The 17,886-nt window shown below is 45.5% G+C and overlaps 1 protein-coding gene across 1 annotated transcript; it reads left to right on the top strand.

Moving 5' to 3' along the window:
* Nucleotides 1–10,674: 10,674 nt before the first annotated feature.
* Nucleotides 10,675–11,673, top strand: LOC122174570 (olfactory receptor 52R1-like). The gene has a single exon (XM_042859125.2). The coding sequence runs from the start codon at nt 10,675–10,677 to the stop codon at nt 11,671–11,673; it is 999 nt and encodes a 332-aa protein (XP_042715059.2).
* The last annotated feature ends 6,213 nt before the right edge of the window (nt 11,674–17,886 follow it).

Raw genomic sequence — 17,886 nt, 5'->3', positions numbered from 1 at the left:
AATAACAGCTGAAAGAGGCTCAAGAAAAAGCCCCTCCATTAGTTGGGAAGGCAGGATGCTGGACAGAGGCTGGGGTGGCGTTGGTAGCTCTAAGGGAGGGAGATAAACGGCACAGCTACAATTAGTCACCTATTTACACACGTACACAGCACCTTATTTGGAACTACAGGGCAGCCACTGCCCAGGGGCTGAAGCTGAACAGTGAAGTTGAGTCTAACATACGCTCTGCATGATGGTTTTGATCTCTACATGTAGAAGCTCTTTATCTTCGCTGCAAGGCAGCGTTCTATCCATGACATGAACAGACTGAGCTACACAGAGGTAACGTGATTTACTCAAGGCCACACAGTGAGTCGATACCAGATATGAGAATAGGAAATGGATACCTGCCATCCCGTCCCCAGCAGCACCACTGCTCTGGTCATGAACTGGCATTGCTCCTCTGGGTTGTATTAGATGCAATGAGTTTATTTCTGTGTCACGGTCAATGGAGTTGCCGTCCTTCTTAAGCAGGAGGAATTTATGAAACAGCTAAAAACTACAGCCACAAAAACAGGTTTCCACCCAGCTCAGTCTTCAGCCTTGTCTTGCTTGTTTACAAGGGACCACACGCTGCCTTGAACTCTACACAGAGCTCAGAGCCCAACTATGTGCTGCAAGGAACCAAATCACTGCAGTCTGTGATTCTGATTAGGGCCTTTCAGTAGCAGCCCACTAGACATAATAAATAATAATCTCCATTTAATGCATGGAGAGGCTGTGCCCAAGGTCACCCAGCAAATCCGTGGCAGAGCTGGGACTCTTCACTCTCAGCTCACCGGTCTCTGTTGATGCTTTATCTTTACTTCAATGACTTGGGACAAATGCTCTGCTGGTGCAAGTGAGTGCAACCCCACTGAAAATTGGTTTGATTCCCTGCACTCAATACACCAATGGAGAGAGTAGCAGGCCTCTGTGCTGCTGCATGGTCCATACGAGCCTGGTCTGAGACAGAATAAGCAATCTATGTACTCAGGGCTATGGTCCCAGTGCAAGACACATCCATTCCTGCTGACTCTGTTTCCCCAGGTGTAAAAGGGGGATACCTCCTGAGAGGAGTGAGCGAAAGGCTGTGAAGCACCTATCAGTTGTGTTCATGTGTCACCATGCCTCAGTGGACCACAGCTGAAGATGCCACATTCAGGAGAAACTGCTGAGAAATAGGGCAGATTCAACGTATACTGGTGGTTGTTCGATCATTAGATTGTACCAAGCCAACAACACACATAAAGTTCTGTTTCACCACACTAGTTAACTAGAAGCCAAAAATGCAGTCTCCTTTGGCATCCCAACCCAGACAGTTGACTCCATAATGAGCGGTTAGTGAAAACCAATTTAATCACATATAGGGTCTTTTTAATCTCAAGGCAAATATATAATTAAGATATCTGGGGAGTGGGGCCAGAGAAGGTAACTCGGGGAGGAATAGTGGGGGTACAGAAATGTCTCCTCACTGATCACATGGGGGAGGATGCCCAGAACAGAATGGATGGTTCGGTATCTGTGCACCCAGGCTCCCAACCTGTGGCTCAGGCGACGAGATGGAACTGTGTAGCTGACTTCCCAGAGGGGAACAGTCACACAACTGACCTCTCAGCGATAGAGCGGGGGATGATGGAGGGTATCCCAATGCAGGTCCCAATTTTGCAGGACTTTGTTCCTGATGTGCTTGTGAAAACTAACTCAGTCTCTTTAGGACAGAATGTAGATCCTACAGAAGAGACAATTGTTTTTGAAAATGCTAATGCCCCAACAGAGAGCGGGGAGGAGGTAATTCCATGGGCTGGTAAGACAGAGAAAGCAGCTGTGTAAGGGTTGGTGAGAATATACACACCTCTTAGAGGGTGGGGAAGGTCCCAGTGCTTGGAGTAGAGATCACAGGGAATGACTGAAGGTGTGTGCATATATTTTTTGCATGCACATAACCCTGGGGCTTGGAAGGAGTTCCACAGAGAGCTAGCCAACATGCAAAGTCCCAAATAATTGTTATTATTCTGCACCTTCTGCTCAGACAGTTTGGTTTGTTCAATACCTTTTGTGTCTTTCAACTCCTTCCTGAACCTTAACATGGGTTTAGTGTTGTTGTGAAATCTTATTTTGCAAAGTTTGTAGCTAATGGTTATTCTTATAACAAAGAATTTGGTATTGATGCTGAAACCTCTGAAAAGTGTAATATGCATGGTTTTGGGAAAGTTTTTGACATAATAGGAGTAGTAAACAAAAAGCCTTATGGGGATACTGCTTCTCAGCTAACACCTGTAAGCAGGCTCAAAGCTTGCCACAGCAGGGAAACCATAATAAACCTGGTCTTCTGTGTGGAAGGGGAAACTGAGGTACACCTCATGGCCTTGGTGAATATCTCTATTGAGTTATCCCCATTTGGAAAAACACAATGGTTAACCATGCTGCACAGACACAAAGAGATTAAATTAAATTAATGGAGATATCCTATCTCCTAGAACTGGAAGGGACCTTGAAAGGTCATCAAGTCCAGCCCCCTGCCTTCACTAGCAGTACCAAGTACTGATTTTGCCCCAGATCCCTAAGTGGCCCCCTCAAGGATTGAACTCCCAACCCTGGGTTTAGCAGGCCAATGCGCAAATCACTGAGCTATCCCTCCCCCCACTAGATGTTTTCTAGCGATGCAAAGAAGGCACACTTCTTGACTTTTGTGATCACTAGGCTGCTCTACAAACTGTTAAAAGGTACACAGACCTTTGCAATAACACCTGTGGGTAACACTACAATGTTTGCAACATTTGGGAGTTGTATGGTCAAAACCTAAAGAGGGCTTTGGCACAGTGCCTCTGCAGTAATCAGTGTCTAACACTAAGGGGGAGGTGTGACATTCTGTGCCCCAGAGCTGCACCCTGGCACCCCCATATTTACCTTGGTGATATGATTATGATGTATTTTATATAAGGTAGGTCATGTAAGCTACCAATGGAAAAGTTATGATTTACTGAATATGATAACCCTATGTGTATGCATGTATCATTTTTGTACCTAAAGTTATATACAGATGCTCCCCAACTTACTCAAGTATTGCATTCTGGAATGCCTTGCGTAACTCGAATTTTGCGTAAGTTGGAAACGTATCTCTGACATTACGCAAAAAAACAAAAACAAAAAACTCCCTCCTATTTCTAGCTTACAGTGAGACTGACTGGTCTGTAGTTCTCCTGTTTCTCCTTCTTCCTGTTTTTAAAGATGGGGACTAAATTAGCCTTTTTCCAGTCATCCGGGACCTCCCCCGATCGCCATGAGTTTTCAAAGGTAATGGACGATAGCTCTGCAATCACATCCTCCAACTCCTTTAGCACCCTCGGATGCAGCGCATCCGGCCCCATGGACTTGTGCCCGTCCAGCTTTTCTAAATAGTCCTGAACCACTACTTTCTCCACAGAGGGCTGGTCACCTCCTCCCCATACTGTGCTGCCCAGTGCAGTAGTCTGGGAGCTGACCTTGTTCGTGAAACAGAGGCAAAAAAAGCATTGAGTACATTAGTTTTTTCTACATCCTCTGTCACTAGGTTGCCTCCCCCATTCAGTAAGGGGCCCACACTTTCCCTGACCTTCTTCTTGTTGCTAACATACGTGAAGAAACCCTTCTTGTTATTCTTAACATCCCTTGCTAGCGGCAACTCCAAGTGTGATATGGTCTCCCTGATTTCACTCCTGCATGCATGAGCAATATTTTTATACTCCTCCCTGGTCATTTGTCCATTCTTTCACTTCTTGTAAGCTTCTTTTTTGTATTTAAGATCAGCAAGGATTTCGCTGTTAAGCTAAGCTGGTCGCCTGCCATATTTACTATTTTTTCTACACATCGGGATGGTTTGTTCCTGCAACCTCAATAAGGATTCTTTAAAATACAGCCAGCTCTTTTGGACTCCTTTCCCCCTCATGTTATCCTATCTAGTGTATAGAACATACATTGCAATTTTGTTTATTTCTGAGGTAACGAACTTTGATCTGTATGCTATTACTTATAGTCATTTAAAATATTTCTGTGCTTAATAAATCTGTTTTACATATTTTCCCTAAAACTATAATATAATATATGGAGATATACCTATCTCATAGAACTGGAAGGGATCCTGAAAGGTCATTGAGTCAAGCCCCCTGCCTTCACAAGCAGGACTAAGTACTGATTTTTGCCTCCGATTCCTAAGTGGCCCCCTCAAGGATTAAATTCACAATTTTGGGTTTAGGAGACCAAAGGTCAGACCATTGAGCTATCCCTTCCCCTAAAATGTGTGCTGTTTGAAATGCAAAAGGGAAATCTCCTCAGGAAATCGAGTTGGTGCATTCTCCTCTCCACATTGGGAGAGGGGCAGACTGGATAATAAACTTCCACTGGTCAGACTTCTGACAAGGGCAAGACAGTACAGCTCTGGGGTCCTAGGCTGGGGAGCTAGGGGCAACTGGCTGGAACCTCTCTATAGTTGGTTCATGAGTGGCTAGTGAAAGCATTCATCGAACTGCAGCAGGGTGTGGCCTGGTCTGTGTATGGCTGTGTAGTGCAAGACCTGGAGAGGATAGCGGCTTCCCATAGCCTCACAGCGTGAAAGGGAGCCCAGATTGGTATATCAGAGGGCTCAGTGGTATCCCAGTTCCAGGTCACACCCGGGGAAGTCCGTCACACACCACCCACACACACACCCTCCTAGACCGTGAATCCATTTCCCTGTTGACATGCACTCAGTTACTGAAGGAGAGATGGTGGTTACAGTAGGCAAGTCAGGACTCATGAGTTCTGTTTGTCATTCTCTGTGGGACCTTCGCCAAGTCATGTCTCCCTTTGCCTGAGTTTACCTATCTGTATAATGAGGATATGTTCATAGAGACTTTACCTAGCTACGTGTTTTCAGAATCTGTCAATTAAAGCTGCCACTCAGTCTGATGATAGTTCTTGATGAGAATTACTGATCTTTGATATCTTAGTGACAGCTCTGTGTGCCTGCAGAAAGTGCTCATGTCTCCCCTCAGTCATCTGTCTCCAGATCTGTCTGTCTACTTGCTACCAAGCCATCCTGGGCATTTACAGGGTAACAGATTCTACGGAGGCCAAGTTATTATCCCTAGTTTTCTTCCTAATCATCTATAATTTTTAAATATACACAAATACACAGAGCAGCCAATTCCTCTCTGACTCAGCACAGAGCCAAAGAGTTCTCATCTCCCTTTGGGAAGGTCCCTTAATTACTGTTTACTCCTAAAGCTGGATAAATCTCAGAGAAGCGCAGACATGGAAAGAAAGACACTGGCTAGAGTGTCTCTGGTCTCCAGCCTGTTTACATCCAGATGCCGCTTCTCCCCTAGAGGCTGAGCAAACCCTACTGGGATTGCAAAGACCTATATTATAAATGGTGCACACCCTTGTTTTGGCTTTTCTTGATGCAGCTACTAGGGTGAGAGAGGTGTGGGACATGGCTACCAGACCGGGATTCTCAGGAAAGACACTTTCACTTCACAATTCACAGGTACCTATCTGAAGCTGAGGAGCTCACCTGCTCGACAAACCCAGTGCAACATGGGTATGATGGAATAGAGAGTAGGTCTGTCATCCTTTCTGCTCTGCACAGCCATTAAACATCCCAGGCCCCTTGCCACAGGGGTGAGTTTGCTCCAGTATCACTGTCCAACATGCCATTCCTTTCTGTGGATACCCACCCACCCCGCCAATAGCCTCAAGCCCTGAGCTGGTTGCATTTTAGTGGCACAGTGGATGCTTCATGATGAAAGGTGTTAGTAGATGTACAATACAAGGCCAAATTCGGAGGCCAGGCCCTGTATTTTGCTCAGGCCCCACTGAAACAAAATTTCCCTTGGCATAAGAACTGAGTAAAGACCTCAGGAGCCAGATGTTTGTTAATGTACAGACACTCTCACCTCCTCCTCTTGCATCACCAGGCTCTGGATGTCAAGGGGTGGGGAGGGAGGGAGGAGGTCATTGTCTGACTTTTATCTGCTGCAAAGCATTGAGGTGGAAGGGCACTTCACTGGAATAATTATAGGAATTTTTCAACATGGACAAGCCATCTTCTCTTCTAGCTTCATTCATGACATCAGCTGAACTGTTATGCCTTGTATTGTGTTTCAAAACACAATTCAGCCAGAAGCAGACACCCAGCATTGAAAATATAAGTCCAAACAGTTAAAGTTTGGCAAACTTATAAACAAAAGAAAATGAGGTCTCCTAATTGAAGGGGTCAGACAGCCTTATCTAAGGGTGCCCCCAGAACCACCTACAATGGCCAATCCATTTGTGAGTCCCATTCAGCTAAGCTTTTTGCTCCAATAACATCATTGGCAATGAGTTCCACAGGCCAAATAGGTATAATGTAAACAATTTTCTTTTATCGGTGTTAGATGTTCAGATTTTCAATGTAATTGAATGTTCCCTTGTTCATGTGTTGTGAAACATAGTAAATACAAATGCCTGATCTACTTTCTTTGTCATAGATTCATATTAGTTAAGGTCAGAAGGGACCATTAGATCATCCAGTCTGATGTCCTATATAACACAGGCCATTAAATTTTAACTAGTTACCTCTGAATCGAGCTTCATAACTTGTGTGTGACTAAGACCTGTTCCACTCTAGGATTTTACATTATAGAATCATAGAGCTATGGGGTTAGAAAGGAATAGAAGTGTCAGCTAGTCTGACCCCCTGCCCATATGCAGGATGTGTTGTGTCTAAACCATCCCAGAGAGACTGGTGTCCTGCCACCTTTGGGGTACCTCCAGCGAAGGAGTTTCCACAATCACCCAAGTTAGGAAGTTTTTTCTCAGATATAATCTATATCTGCTATGCTGGAGTTTGAACCCACTGCCTGTTGTCCTGTGCTCGGTGGCAAGGGAGAATAACTTTCCTCCATCTTTCTTATTGCAGCCTTTCATATATCTGAAGATAGCTCCCATCTCCCCCTCAGTCTCCTCTTTTCCAAACAAAACACATATGGTTGGTTTGGCCCTTGCTCATATGGCTTGCCTTCTATCCCTTTGATCATCGTTGTTGCTTGCCTCTGGATCCTTTCCAGTTTCTCTACATCCTTCCTATACATTGGTGACTCAAACTAGACACAATACTCCAGCTGAGGCCTAACCAGCGCCGAGGAGATGCGAAGTATCACCAGCCATGATTTGCATGTTATGCTTCCATTTTTACAACCTAACATTGCATTTGCCTTTTTTGAAAAAATCCACACCCCTGAGAGATGTAGCTATATCAACCTATCCCTGGTGTGGACAGCATGAGGTTAACAGAAGAATTCTTCAATTGACCTAGCTACCACCTCTTGGGGAGAGGGATTAACTATGCTGACAAGAGAACCTCTGCCATCGGTGTATGTAGTGTCTACATTGAAGCTCTATGGTAGCTTTTTATGTGTAGACGAGCCCTTAAGCAGATCTTCCAGTAAAGCATCCAGTCTGGATTTGCAGACATGCGGAGTTGGAGAATCCATCAGTTCCCTTCTCAGTGTGTTCCAAATGTTAATCGCCCTGAGTGCTAAAAAATTGGCCCTTATTTCCAACTGGAATTGGTCTGGCTTCAGATTCCAGCAATTAGGTCTTGCTTTGTCTTTCTTCACTAGATTAAGGAGCCCATTATTGGTATTTAAAATGAAAAAATGAAGCTCTTTAAGTCTCTCTCTCTGACTGGCATTTCTCCAGTCTCCAATCATTTTTGTGGCTCTTTTCTGCACCCTCTCCGATTTTTCAACATCATTTCTGAAATGTGGACCCAGGGACTGGACGCAGTCGGTTTCACCAATGCCATGTGCAGAGGTAAAATCCTTCCCCTGCTCCAACTCACCACTCCCCAGTTTATGTATCCAAGGAGCACGTCACCCTTTGGACCACAGCATCGCTCTGGGAGCTCACGATGAGATGGTTGTCTACAATGACCCCTACATCCTTTTCAGGGTTCCTGTGTCCCATAATACAGTTCCCTAGTCTGTGGGTTGAGCCTGAATTCCCTGTTCCAAGAGGATCCCTTTGTATTTGTCTGTATTAAAACATTTTGTTTGCATGGGCCCAGCTCACCAACTGCTCCAGATCACTCAGTATGCCTGTCCTGGCCTCCTCATTGTAAAAAATCTGCCAATCTTTCGGTCGTCTGCATATTTTATGTGCAGTGATTTTCTATTTGCCTCCAGATCATTGATGACAATATTGATTAGCAGTGGGCCAAAACGAATCCCTGCAGAACCCCACAAAAACAGCCTCATTCACTGGCAATGGCCCATTGACAACTGCTTTCTAAGATCTTTCAGTTAGCCAGTTTTTTGTCTATTTTACATGTGCTCTACTGATATTGTATAGTGTGCATTTTTTTATCTGAATTTTTTTCCTCTCTGAAACAAATGCCTCAGAGAAATCGAAGTGTATTGCATCTGCTTGGTTCCCTTGATCAATCAAAAGTGTACTCTCATTTAAGGATGAAATCGGGTTAATTTGACAAGACATGTTTTCCATTCGCCATGTTGTTGACTGGCATTAATTATATTCCTATGACTTGTTTTTTAACTAATCCCAGACCTGCTTTTCATTTGTCTCTTAACTTTGTAAATTCTTTTTTTTAAACTTTCATTATTTTTATTGAATATTTTACGTTTAACACAGAACTGTGCTGTATTTGCCTCCCTCCCCCACTTTTTTTTTTTTTTGTCTCTCCGGCTGCCTCAGAGTGTACTTCTGGTTACGAGTGAGATGTGCACTTGATCAGTCAGTTCGTAACTCTGGTGTTTGGAACTCTAAGATTCAATTGTAGATGCTATTTATCGCTACCCTTGATGGTTAATGAACTGGAAAGTATTCCATCATCTTATGGGATACATGTTTCTCATACTGCTTCTTTCCAAATGCAGAACACAACTATATGTTGAAGATATCTTCCTTTTCTGCAACATTAAAAAACTTCATTTCTCCCTCAAAGAATTGCCCTAAACCTTTTCTAGGATTTCTTTTGTTCTTAATATACTTTAATAACCTCCTTTTTGTGATCCTTAAACCTGCCACGCACAGATGTTTTCATGATTTTCTTAGCATGCCTTATCAATATTCATAAATTCCAATTTGTATTATTTGCTCTCTATTTTCCCTTTTCCCCATTTGTTATATATTGCTTCCCATTCCATCCCTCCCCAATTGCTTTATCAGCAAACCAGGTTTTTGTCGAAAGTTCTCTACTTTCTTGACAGTAGAATAGTGGCTTTTTGCCAATCTAATAAACTCTTCTTCAAGAACTCCCAATTTTCATTCTCATTTTTTCTCTTGAAATTTTTCCTCACAATCAGTTTTATTGATCTTTTGCCTTTCCTTTGGGGAATTAGCCTGTAGCGGGGTAATCATCCCATCCTTCCCTGAAGGGGTTAAAACAGCCCTGGGAGAGGGCTGCCCCAGGGAGCCAATAGGAAAAGCAGCCCTGGAGAGGGCTGTGGCTGGGAAAAGAAGTGAAAGCACCTGGGTAGCTGACCACAGATGTGGCCAGCTCAGTTAGGGCTCAGCTGGCTCTGATAAGAGGACCGGGGGCCAGGAGCTGAAAGAGTGTCACTCTAGCCCTGGAGTGGGAAGGCTTAGCTGCCTGGCAGCGAGGTACCTGAAGCGGAGCAGTGCTGGGGAAAAGGGCAAAGGGAGCTGGGGAGCTCCAGCCTGGTAAACCACCAGGCTGAAGGCCTTGGTGAAGGTACTGGGGCTACAGAGGTGCAGCTTGGGAATAGGCAGAGGCAACTGGTCCAACCTCCTTGCCAATGATGAGTGGCCATGACAGACTGCAGTCTGCCCCAATGAGCGGGGACTAGATGATGACTGGCAGTAGCCACGGAGGCAAGGTGGGGATAGAGGGTTGGGGGTTCCCCTCTGAGGGGAGACCCAGAATGTGGGGGCATTTCCATGGGGCAGGACCCCAAGGTAAAGGGGCACCGGGGTCCAGAAGGGACATGGGGGCCAGAGTCCAGGAGGAGGCACTCCATATGCTGGAGAGCTAATTCCCGAGACGACGAGCAGGAGGCACCACTCCGGTGAGTCATCGCCTCACTACATAGCCCTTTTGAAACACTAAGTGTCTATAGATATTACTGGTTGCTAACTGTTCTGTGTTTGTCCATTTGAATGTAATCAGTTTGATTCTTTATATTGCTCTCCTCTATCATATGCCCCCTTCTTTGTGTCTTCTCTAAACTCAACAGTCCCAGACTTTTCAGTCTGTCGGCATATAGCGGCCTCTCCCCTTCTCTTAGCTTGTCTCTGAAATCCCCTTTCTATCTGCTATATCCTTTATAGAGACTGAATGTCCACAACTGAGCGTGTGTCCAGAGCCGGTTATTCTCCACCCCATTGCTTAGGCCTACGAACATTGTCTTTGTTTTGACCACTGCTATGAATGAGCAATTGTTTCCATAGAGCTGCTATCAATGACGACCAGGTTTTTCCATGATGTGCGTTCTAGGGATGGTTCCCTTCGGTTCATGTTTTGTCAAAGCTTTGTTTCTTTTTCACTCTTCATAACAGCCCTCTATAGTGCATGTAGTTTCTCATATTAACATTGTCTCTCCATCCAGGTATTTGTCCTGCGACCATCACCCTAGAACCTGAACACATACAGGCAGTCAGAGGAATGTATAGTACATGCAGAAGACACCATTTTGCCTTAGAGTTGGACACGTTCTCTCCTACTCCATGTCAGATTCCAACACAACCGACTTCACCAACCCCTCCACCTTCATCCTGCTGGGGATTCCTGGCCTGGAGGCAGCCCATGTCTGGCTCTCCATCCCCTTCTGCACGATGTATGTCACAGCCATCTTGGGGAACTTCACCATCCTGTTCATCGTGAAGAGGGAGCCGAGCCTCCGTGCCCCCATGTACTATTTCCTCTGCATGCTGGCCATCACTGACCTGGTCCTGTCTACATCCATGTTGCCCAAAATGCTGAGCATCTTCTGGTTCAATTCCAGGGAGATCGATTTCAGTGCCTGTCTCACCCAGATGTACTTCATTCGCTGCTTCTCAGTGGTGGAGTCTGGGATTCTCGTGGCCATGGCTTTTGATCGCTATGTGGCCATCTGCAATCCCCTGAGACATTCCACCACCCTGGCAAACCCCATGGTGGCCAAGATTGGCCTGACTGTGGTGTTGCGCGGTGGCATGCTCGTAATGCCCTATACCCTCCTGACGAGGCAATGGCCATATTGCAAAAGCAACATCATCCCTGACACACACTGCACGCACATAGCCGTGGTGAAGCTGGCTTGTGCCGATACCCACATCAGTAGTTACTACGGCCTCTTTGTGCTATTCTGTGTGAAAGGTCTGGATATGGTTTTAATTGCTGTGTCCTATATCCAGGTCCTCAGGGCCATCTTCAGTCTCCCCACAAGGGATGCCCATCTCAAGACTTTTGGGACTTGCAGCTCCCATATCTGTTCCATCTTAGCCTTTTACATCCCAGGTCTCTTCTCCTCCCTCACATACCGGTTTGGCCAGAATGTGCCCCTGCATTTCCATGTTCTCATTGGCAACGTGAGCCTCCTGGTGCCCCCCACGCTAAACCCCATCATCTATGGTGTGAGGACCAAACAGATCCGGGACAGGCTGCTCCGGCTCTTTACTCATAAAGACATCTGAATTTTTCTCCTGGTGCTCTAGCTTTCAGACCGACTTGCATTCAGAGCTGGCTGGTGAGATGGTGCTGGGCCCTCTTCCCTGAATCATTTACTAGACAGTCAAAGTGACATTGAATCCTTTCCTGGCCTTACTGTGCTGTGTCAACATGACAGACTGGGGAATAGGTCTGTGTTATTAACAAAGGGTTCCCACCTTTCTAATTGATTTTAACTGGACCCCGGAGGGCCCGTGCCTGGCCCTGCCTATTCCCCCAAGGCCCTGCCCCCTTTTACTTCTTCCAGCAAGGCCCTGCCTCCGTTCTGCATTTTCCCCAAAAGCTCACCCTTGTTGCTCACTGCTCTTCTCCCCATCCCCACTCACTAGCTGGATCATCTCCACCTCCCTCCCTCCAGCGCCCAGCTGAGTTCCCTCTGCTCCGGGTCTGGGACAGGAGCTGCTGCAGCCTGACAAGTAGCCTGCAGTTTATGCAGCTCTGGGGCCAATAGGACAATCAGGAGCAGAGCGGGAATCCAGGAAGACCTATAAAAGCAACTGAGGGTTGGGTGCAGGATTGGGTGGGAGGTGAGCAAGCCTGAGCATCATACAGCTTGTAGGCCCTAAATCTCAGTTACAATGTCCGGCTGGGTCCCTGCAATGGGGATGGGCTGGGAGACCCTTGCCCTGAGCCAGGCTGTGATGTTGCACCCCACAATGCTTTACAGAAATATGCTTAGGATTATAAATATGACATAACTGGAATATGTTTTATGCTACATATGTCATGTAAAATATCTCTGCAAAGGTTATGATCTACTGAATCTATTCATCCTATTTGTATGCATGTGTCATTTTTGTATTCGAAGTTATGAATATTGGCTGTGTACTTGTTTGATTTTAAGTAGCCTCAGTGAAGCATTTGGTCAGCTTCTTGAGAAAAGACTTTTCTCAGTAATTGCCCAATGAAGAATCACTTAAGCTGACAATAGACTTTAATAGACACCAATCCTCATCTGAGTTTTCCTGGGAATGTTCCTGTAGAGAACTAAGTCATGCATGGACATGTGACTTGCCTAGGTGACTCCAAAACTCCATCTTGTAGAGGGGATTCTACACAGAGGGAGACAGGTAATAGTTTTGGGGGATTAGAAACATAGATGGCTGGGTTTGCGATGACTGGGAGAACTGTACAGGTAACACATTTGCTAGCACCTCTGCTAAACATGCTGCTGCCATAGAACCTTCCCAGATGCATTTCTAGGTTCCCTTTCTTTTTCTATACCACTGCCGTCCCTCACTAACCTCACCCTGCTCCAAGACTCTGCCCCACAAGCTGAAAAAGACTCGTGGGCTGCCCAAGGTTGCTCTCTACATCCTGATTCCCTTTGGCGTTCACCTACCGTCGCATTTGAGTCCCCCTTTTCACTCTACCTGTCTCTGTCCACCCTGCTACATGGTGTTTCGCATGTCAGAAAGGAGGGAATGGTCTCTGCTGTAACTAAGGCAGGATGGTGGGCCCCCCATTTCAGCTCTTTTTCAGCCCGCCACTGTGCCGCCTGTACCACTTGCCAAAGCCACAATATTTGTAAACCTGGAAAAGTGGCTCAGGGGTTCCGGGGCCTGCCCCAGGCACCATTCTTGCATTGGCAACTTGATTTTGTACAAATGCCTAAGAGTCAATGATATGAATTTATTTTGGTTACGGTATGTTTATTTTCTGGTTGGATTGAAGCCTTTCCTTGTCGCAAGACTGACTCACTGTCTGTTGCTAAATGTTTGTTAAATCATATTATGCCTGCCAAGGGAATTTCTGCCGCTCTGTCCAGTAACCAGGGTACAAATTTTACCGGACAACTTGTTCAGCACTTGAATCGTATATTACATATCACACATCTGCTGCACTGTCCCTACCACCCACAGAGCATAGGTGCAGTTGAAAGATGAAATGGTGTACTTAAGAATAAGCTTGCTAAGATTTGTGACTCTACAGGGTTAAGCTGGCCAGCAGCTTTACCACTGACCATTATGGAAATGCGATCCACTCCATCCCAAAGACATAAATTGAGTCCTTTTCAAATTGTTATGGGACGCCCCATGCGAGCTATGGCTACCATTACTCCAGTCCCAGACTTGAACTTAACTCACAGTACGTTCCTTTAATATCGCAAGGGACTAAAGCAAGCCGTAAGTCACTTTCATTCACAGGTTCGAGCCGCCTGGCTGACAGAACCCAACTCTGATGCTTGCCACGACCTCGAACCAGGTGACTGGGTCTACATACGGCACCATCATCGAAAACACGCCTTGGAACCCCGGTGCAAGGGTCCTCATCAGGTACTGCTTACTACCCAGACAGCTGTTAAACTATCTGGCATCGCAACGTGGATACATGCTTCACAGTGTAAGAAGGCACCACCCCCAGTGAACCAATCATCACCTCAGGACCACGCAGAGTCAATTCTGACTCCAGAAGAAGACGTAGAGAAATAGTCTGCAATAGCTTACAATCTACGCTCTCGTAAGGGATGCCAGAAGCAGACGAAGACCTAAAGCAAGGCCGAAGAAGAAGCAGTAGCGAGCCTAGCGCCTGCTGCCTGGTGGACATTAAACCGTGACTGCGATTCCCTCGGTTCAGGTTGTCAGAAACAGAAGGGCCTTGCCTCTAATGTGTGCCTCTGTTGGTGCCTGTTCCTCGGCTGCTGGTGTCTTAAGGTCTAGGAAGTCCACAATGAAAATTCTTTTATCCAGCAATAAGTGTGGATAGCTCAGACCCTTAATATCTCTAATTGCTGGGTCTGCAGCCACATCCCAGCCCACTCTCAAGCTGGTGTTACTGTCCTGGCAATCCCACTCAATTCCCCAGATCTAACTGGAAGACCTCATCAATTTAACAAAACATGGAACAGCAATGACACTTGGGAAGCGGTGGGAATAAATGTACCTAAATGGATAAGTGTGGTGGAGGGAAAAGGTCATTGGTGTTGGATGTGTAATGGGATAGGGCTGGATCTGGGAAGGAGCTGTTGCCTTCAGCATATTGTGGCCAATGATGTATGGGATTATTAGAACAAAACTAAAAAGTGGTGGGTCAGGTATGGGGATATGACTTTTTTCTCAACCTCGGATCAAAAAGAGAAATCAATCTCATGTTCCCTCTACAGTAACCTTAGTGAAAACAATACAGTCTTTCAATGCCATTCAAATAACACCACTCCTCCTAAGGAGAATTACCATGTGCCCTTTGGGGGATATTACTCCTCCTTTGCAGGCACCTATGCGACAAATGAATGCAACCGATTCTTCGCAGTCTTAATAGGTCATTGTTGGGTTTGTGGGACCAAAGCTTATACTGCATTACCTGCTAACTGGTCAGGTATCTGTTATCCCGCCCGACTCTTCCCAAAATTCGAGTGCTAGGGTCCTTCCCAGGAGAACGTCTCTGTAATTTCAGGCAAAAAAAAAGGACTTATCAGATGCCCCAAGGTATGTAAATAACATAAGCCCCTTAACTTGGAAAAAGGCCATTGGCAGTTCCTTTATCTCACCGGGGGAGTAATACACCATGCAAAAAGGCTCTTGAGGTTACAAGCAGTAGCTAAAATAATGGCAAATAAAACCAAAGAAAATTTAAGAGCTCTGGCCAAAGAAACAGGGGTGGTCTGACAGATGGCCGTCCAAAACCATCAGGCATTGGACATAGTGCTGGTGGCCAAAGAAGGAACCTGTGCTCTCATTGGAAAATAATGTTGTGTGTATAAACCTGACAACACCAATGAGGTAATAAATTGTGCTAGCCACTTAAAACAAATCGCATATCTTCCCCATGAAAAGCTTAGTTCTTTATGGAAGTGTCTAAGTAACCTGTTCAATTTCTCTGGCATAGAAAGCTGGTTGTTTCAGGGAGCCCTGACTATCCTGTTTGGAATCCTAATTTTTTTGTATGTTTTCAGTTAATCTCCTGTTGTATCCAGAATTGTGTAAGACATGTGTCATAACTATAAAGGGAAGGGTAACAACCTCCTGTGTACAATACTATAAAATCCCTCCAGGCCAGAGTCTCCAAAATCCTTTTACCTGTAAAGGGTTAAGAAGCTCAGGTAACCTGGCTGACACCTGACCCAAAGGACCAATAAGGGGACAAGATACTTTCAAATCTTGGTGGGGGGAAGGCTTTTGTTTGTGCTCTTTTTTGGGGGGGGGGTTCGCTCTTGGGACTGAGAGGGACCAGACATCAATCCAGGCTCTCCAAATCTTTCTGAACAAGTCTCTCATATTTCAAACTGGTAAGTACAGCCAGGCAAGGCATGTTAGTTTTATCTTTGTTTTCTCAACTTGTAAATGTACCTTTTGCTCGGGTGTTTACCTCTGTTTGCTGTAACTTTGAACCTAAGGCTAGAGGGGATTCCTCTGGGCTCTTTAAGTTTGATTACCCTGTAAAGTTATTTTCCATCCTGATTTTACAAAGATGGTTTTTACCTTTTTCTTTAATTAAAATCCTTCTTTTTAAGAACCTGATTGATTTTTCTTTGTTCTAAAATCCAAGGAGATTGATCTGGACTCACCAGAAATTGGTGGGGGGAAACGGAATGGTGGGGGGGGAATGATTAATTCCTCCTTTTTTTAAGATCCAAGGGGTTTTGAATCAGTGTTCATCAGGGAGTTGGTGGAAGAGTCTCTCAAGGATACCCAGGGAAGGGAGTTAGCCCATTGGGAGTGGTGGCAGCGGACCAGATCTAAGCTGGTAGTTAAACTTAGAAGTTTTCATGCAGGCCCTCACATCTTAACCCTAAAGTTCATAGTGGGGAAGGAGCCTTGACATGGTGGCAGAGCGGTGGGATCATTTTAAACCAAAAGCCAATAAGATTTTTTTTCTCCTTTCTAGCTGCTTTCTAGCAGAGCTTAAGATAGATGCATATCTTATCTCATCCTTGCATGAAAGCAGAGGTGTTAAGTTTTTTTTAACAAGGGTCATTGTTAAGAGAAGGGTTCACACAGTGAGCAAGCAGCTTGCGAAAAGGAATTTACAAGCTGAATTCGTTTTTTTTCTTTCTACCTCTCGGTATAGCTAGTTAGAAAGTCTCTGTTAGCTAAGCAGCCCTGAGCTAAGTGCATCCCAGTTTCAGTGAACTGCAGAGGGGTGTGGCCCAGCACAAGAAAGCAGGAAAATGATTACCAGTGAAGAAGCTAACAAAATAGAACTGGGTAGACTGGAAGCAACAGAAAAAGAAAACAAACATAAGAGACGGATGGAATTAAAACAATTAGAAATAAAGGCAGAGGAGGCTGCCCACAAGAGAGCTATGGAGGAGAGGGAAAGAGAGAGGAAGCATGAACTGGAATTAGCAAGGGCTAGGCCGGATATACCAGCCAACCCTAGCAACCCCTCTCCAGGTACCACTTCCCATCCCAGAAAATTCCCCACCTACAAAGTAGGTGATGATACTGAGGCCTTCTTAGAAAATTTTGAAAGGGCCTGCCTTGGGTATAACATCACTAAAGACCAGTACAACATAGAGCTGAGGCCGCAGCTTAGTGGACCCTTAGCAGAGGTGGTGGCTGAAATGCCTAAGGAACACATGAACAGTTATGAACTTTTTAAAAACAAGGCCAGAATCAGAATGGGGCTAACACCTGAGCATGCCCCTCGGCGGTTCAGAGCCCTAAGGTGGAAACCAGACGTGTCATTTACCCGACATGCCTACCACATTGGGAAAAATTGGGATGCCTAGATATCAGGAGCAAGTGTTAAATCTACAGAAGAGTTGCCCTTCCTAATGCAAATGGAGCAGTTTTTAAAGGGTGTTCCTGAGGAAATAGAAAGGTACATCCTAGATGGGAAGTCCAAAACTGTAACTGAGGTGGGGGAGATTGGAGCCAAATGGGTGGAGGTGGCAGAAAAGAAAAAAAAACTAGTAGCAGTTGGAGCCAATATCAGAAGGGACAACCCAAAACAAAACCTTATCACCAGGGACAACCCAAGGCCCCACCTACATCCCAAGGGAAATCCCCGATGCCTTCTCACCCCACCACACCAGTCTCCACCAACCAACATCGCCCCGGTGATACCTTAGCAGGGCGATGTTTTAAATGTAATGAACTGGGACATATAAAGGCCCACTGCCCCAAGAACACCAACCGATTACAGTTCATTACACCACAATCACACCAAAGATCCCCAGGCCCAGATGCCTCTCTCATACCCTCGGAGCAAAGGGAAACCTTGAGAGTGGGCGGAAA

Source organism: Chrysemys picta, chromosome 1, assembly GCF_011386835.1.
Source record: "Chrysemys picta bellii isolate R12L10 chromosome 1, ASM1138683v2, whole genome shotgun sequence".
Taxonomy (NCBI): domain Eukaryota; kingdom Metazoa; phylum Chordata; order Testudines; family Emydidae; genus Chrysemys; species Chrysemys picta.
Note: the sequence above shows the minus strand (reverse complement) of the source record. Positions and strands in the feature narration are given on the sequence as shown.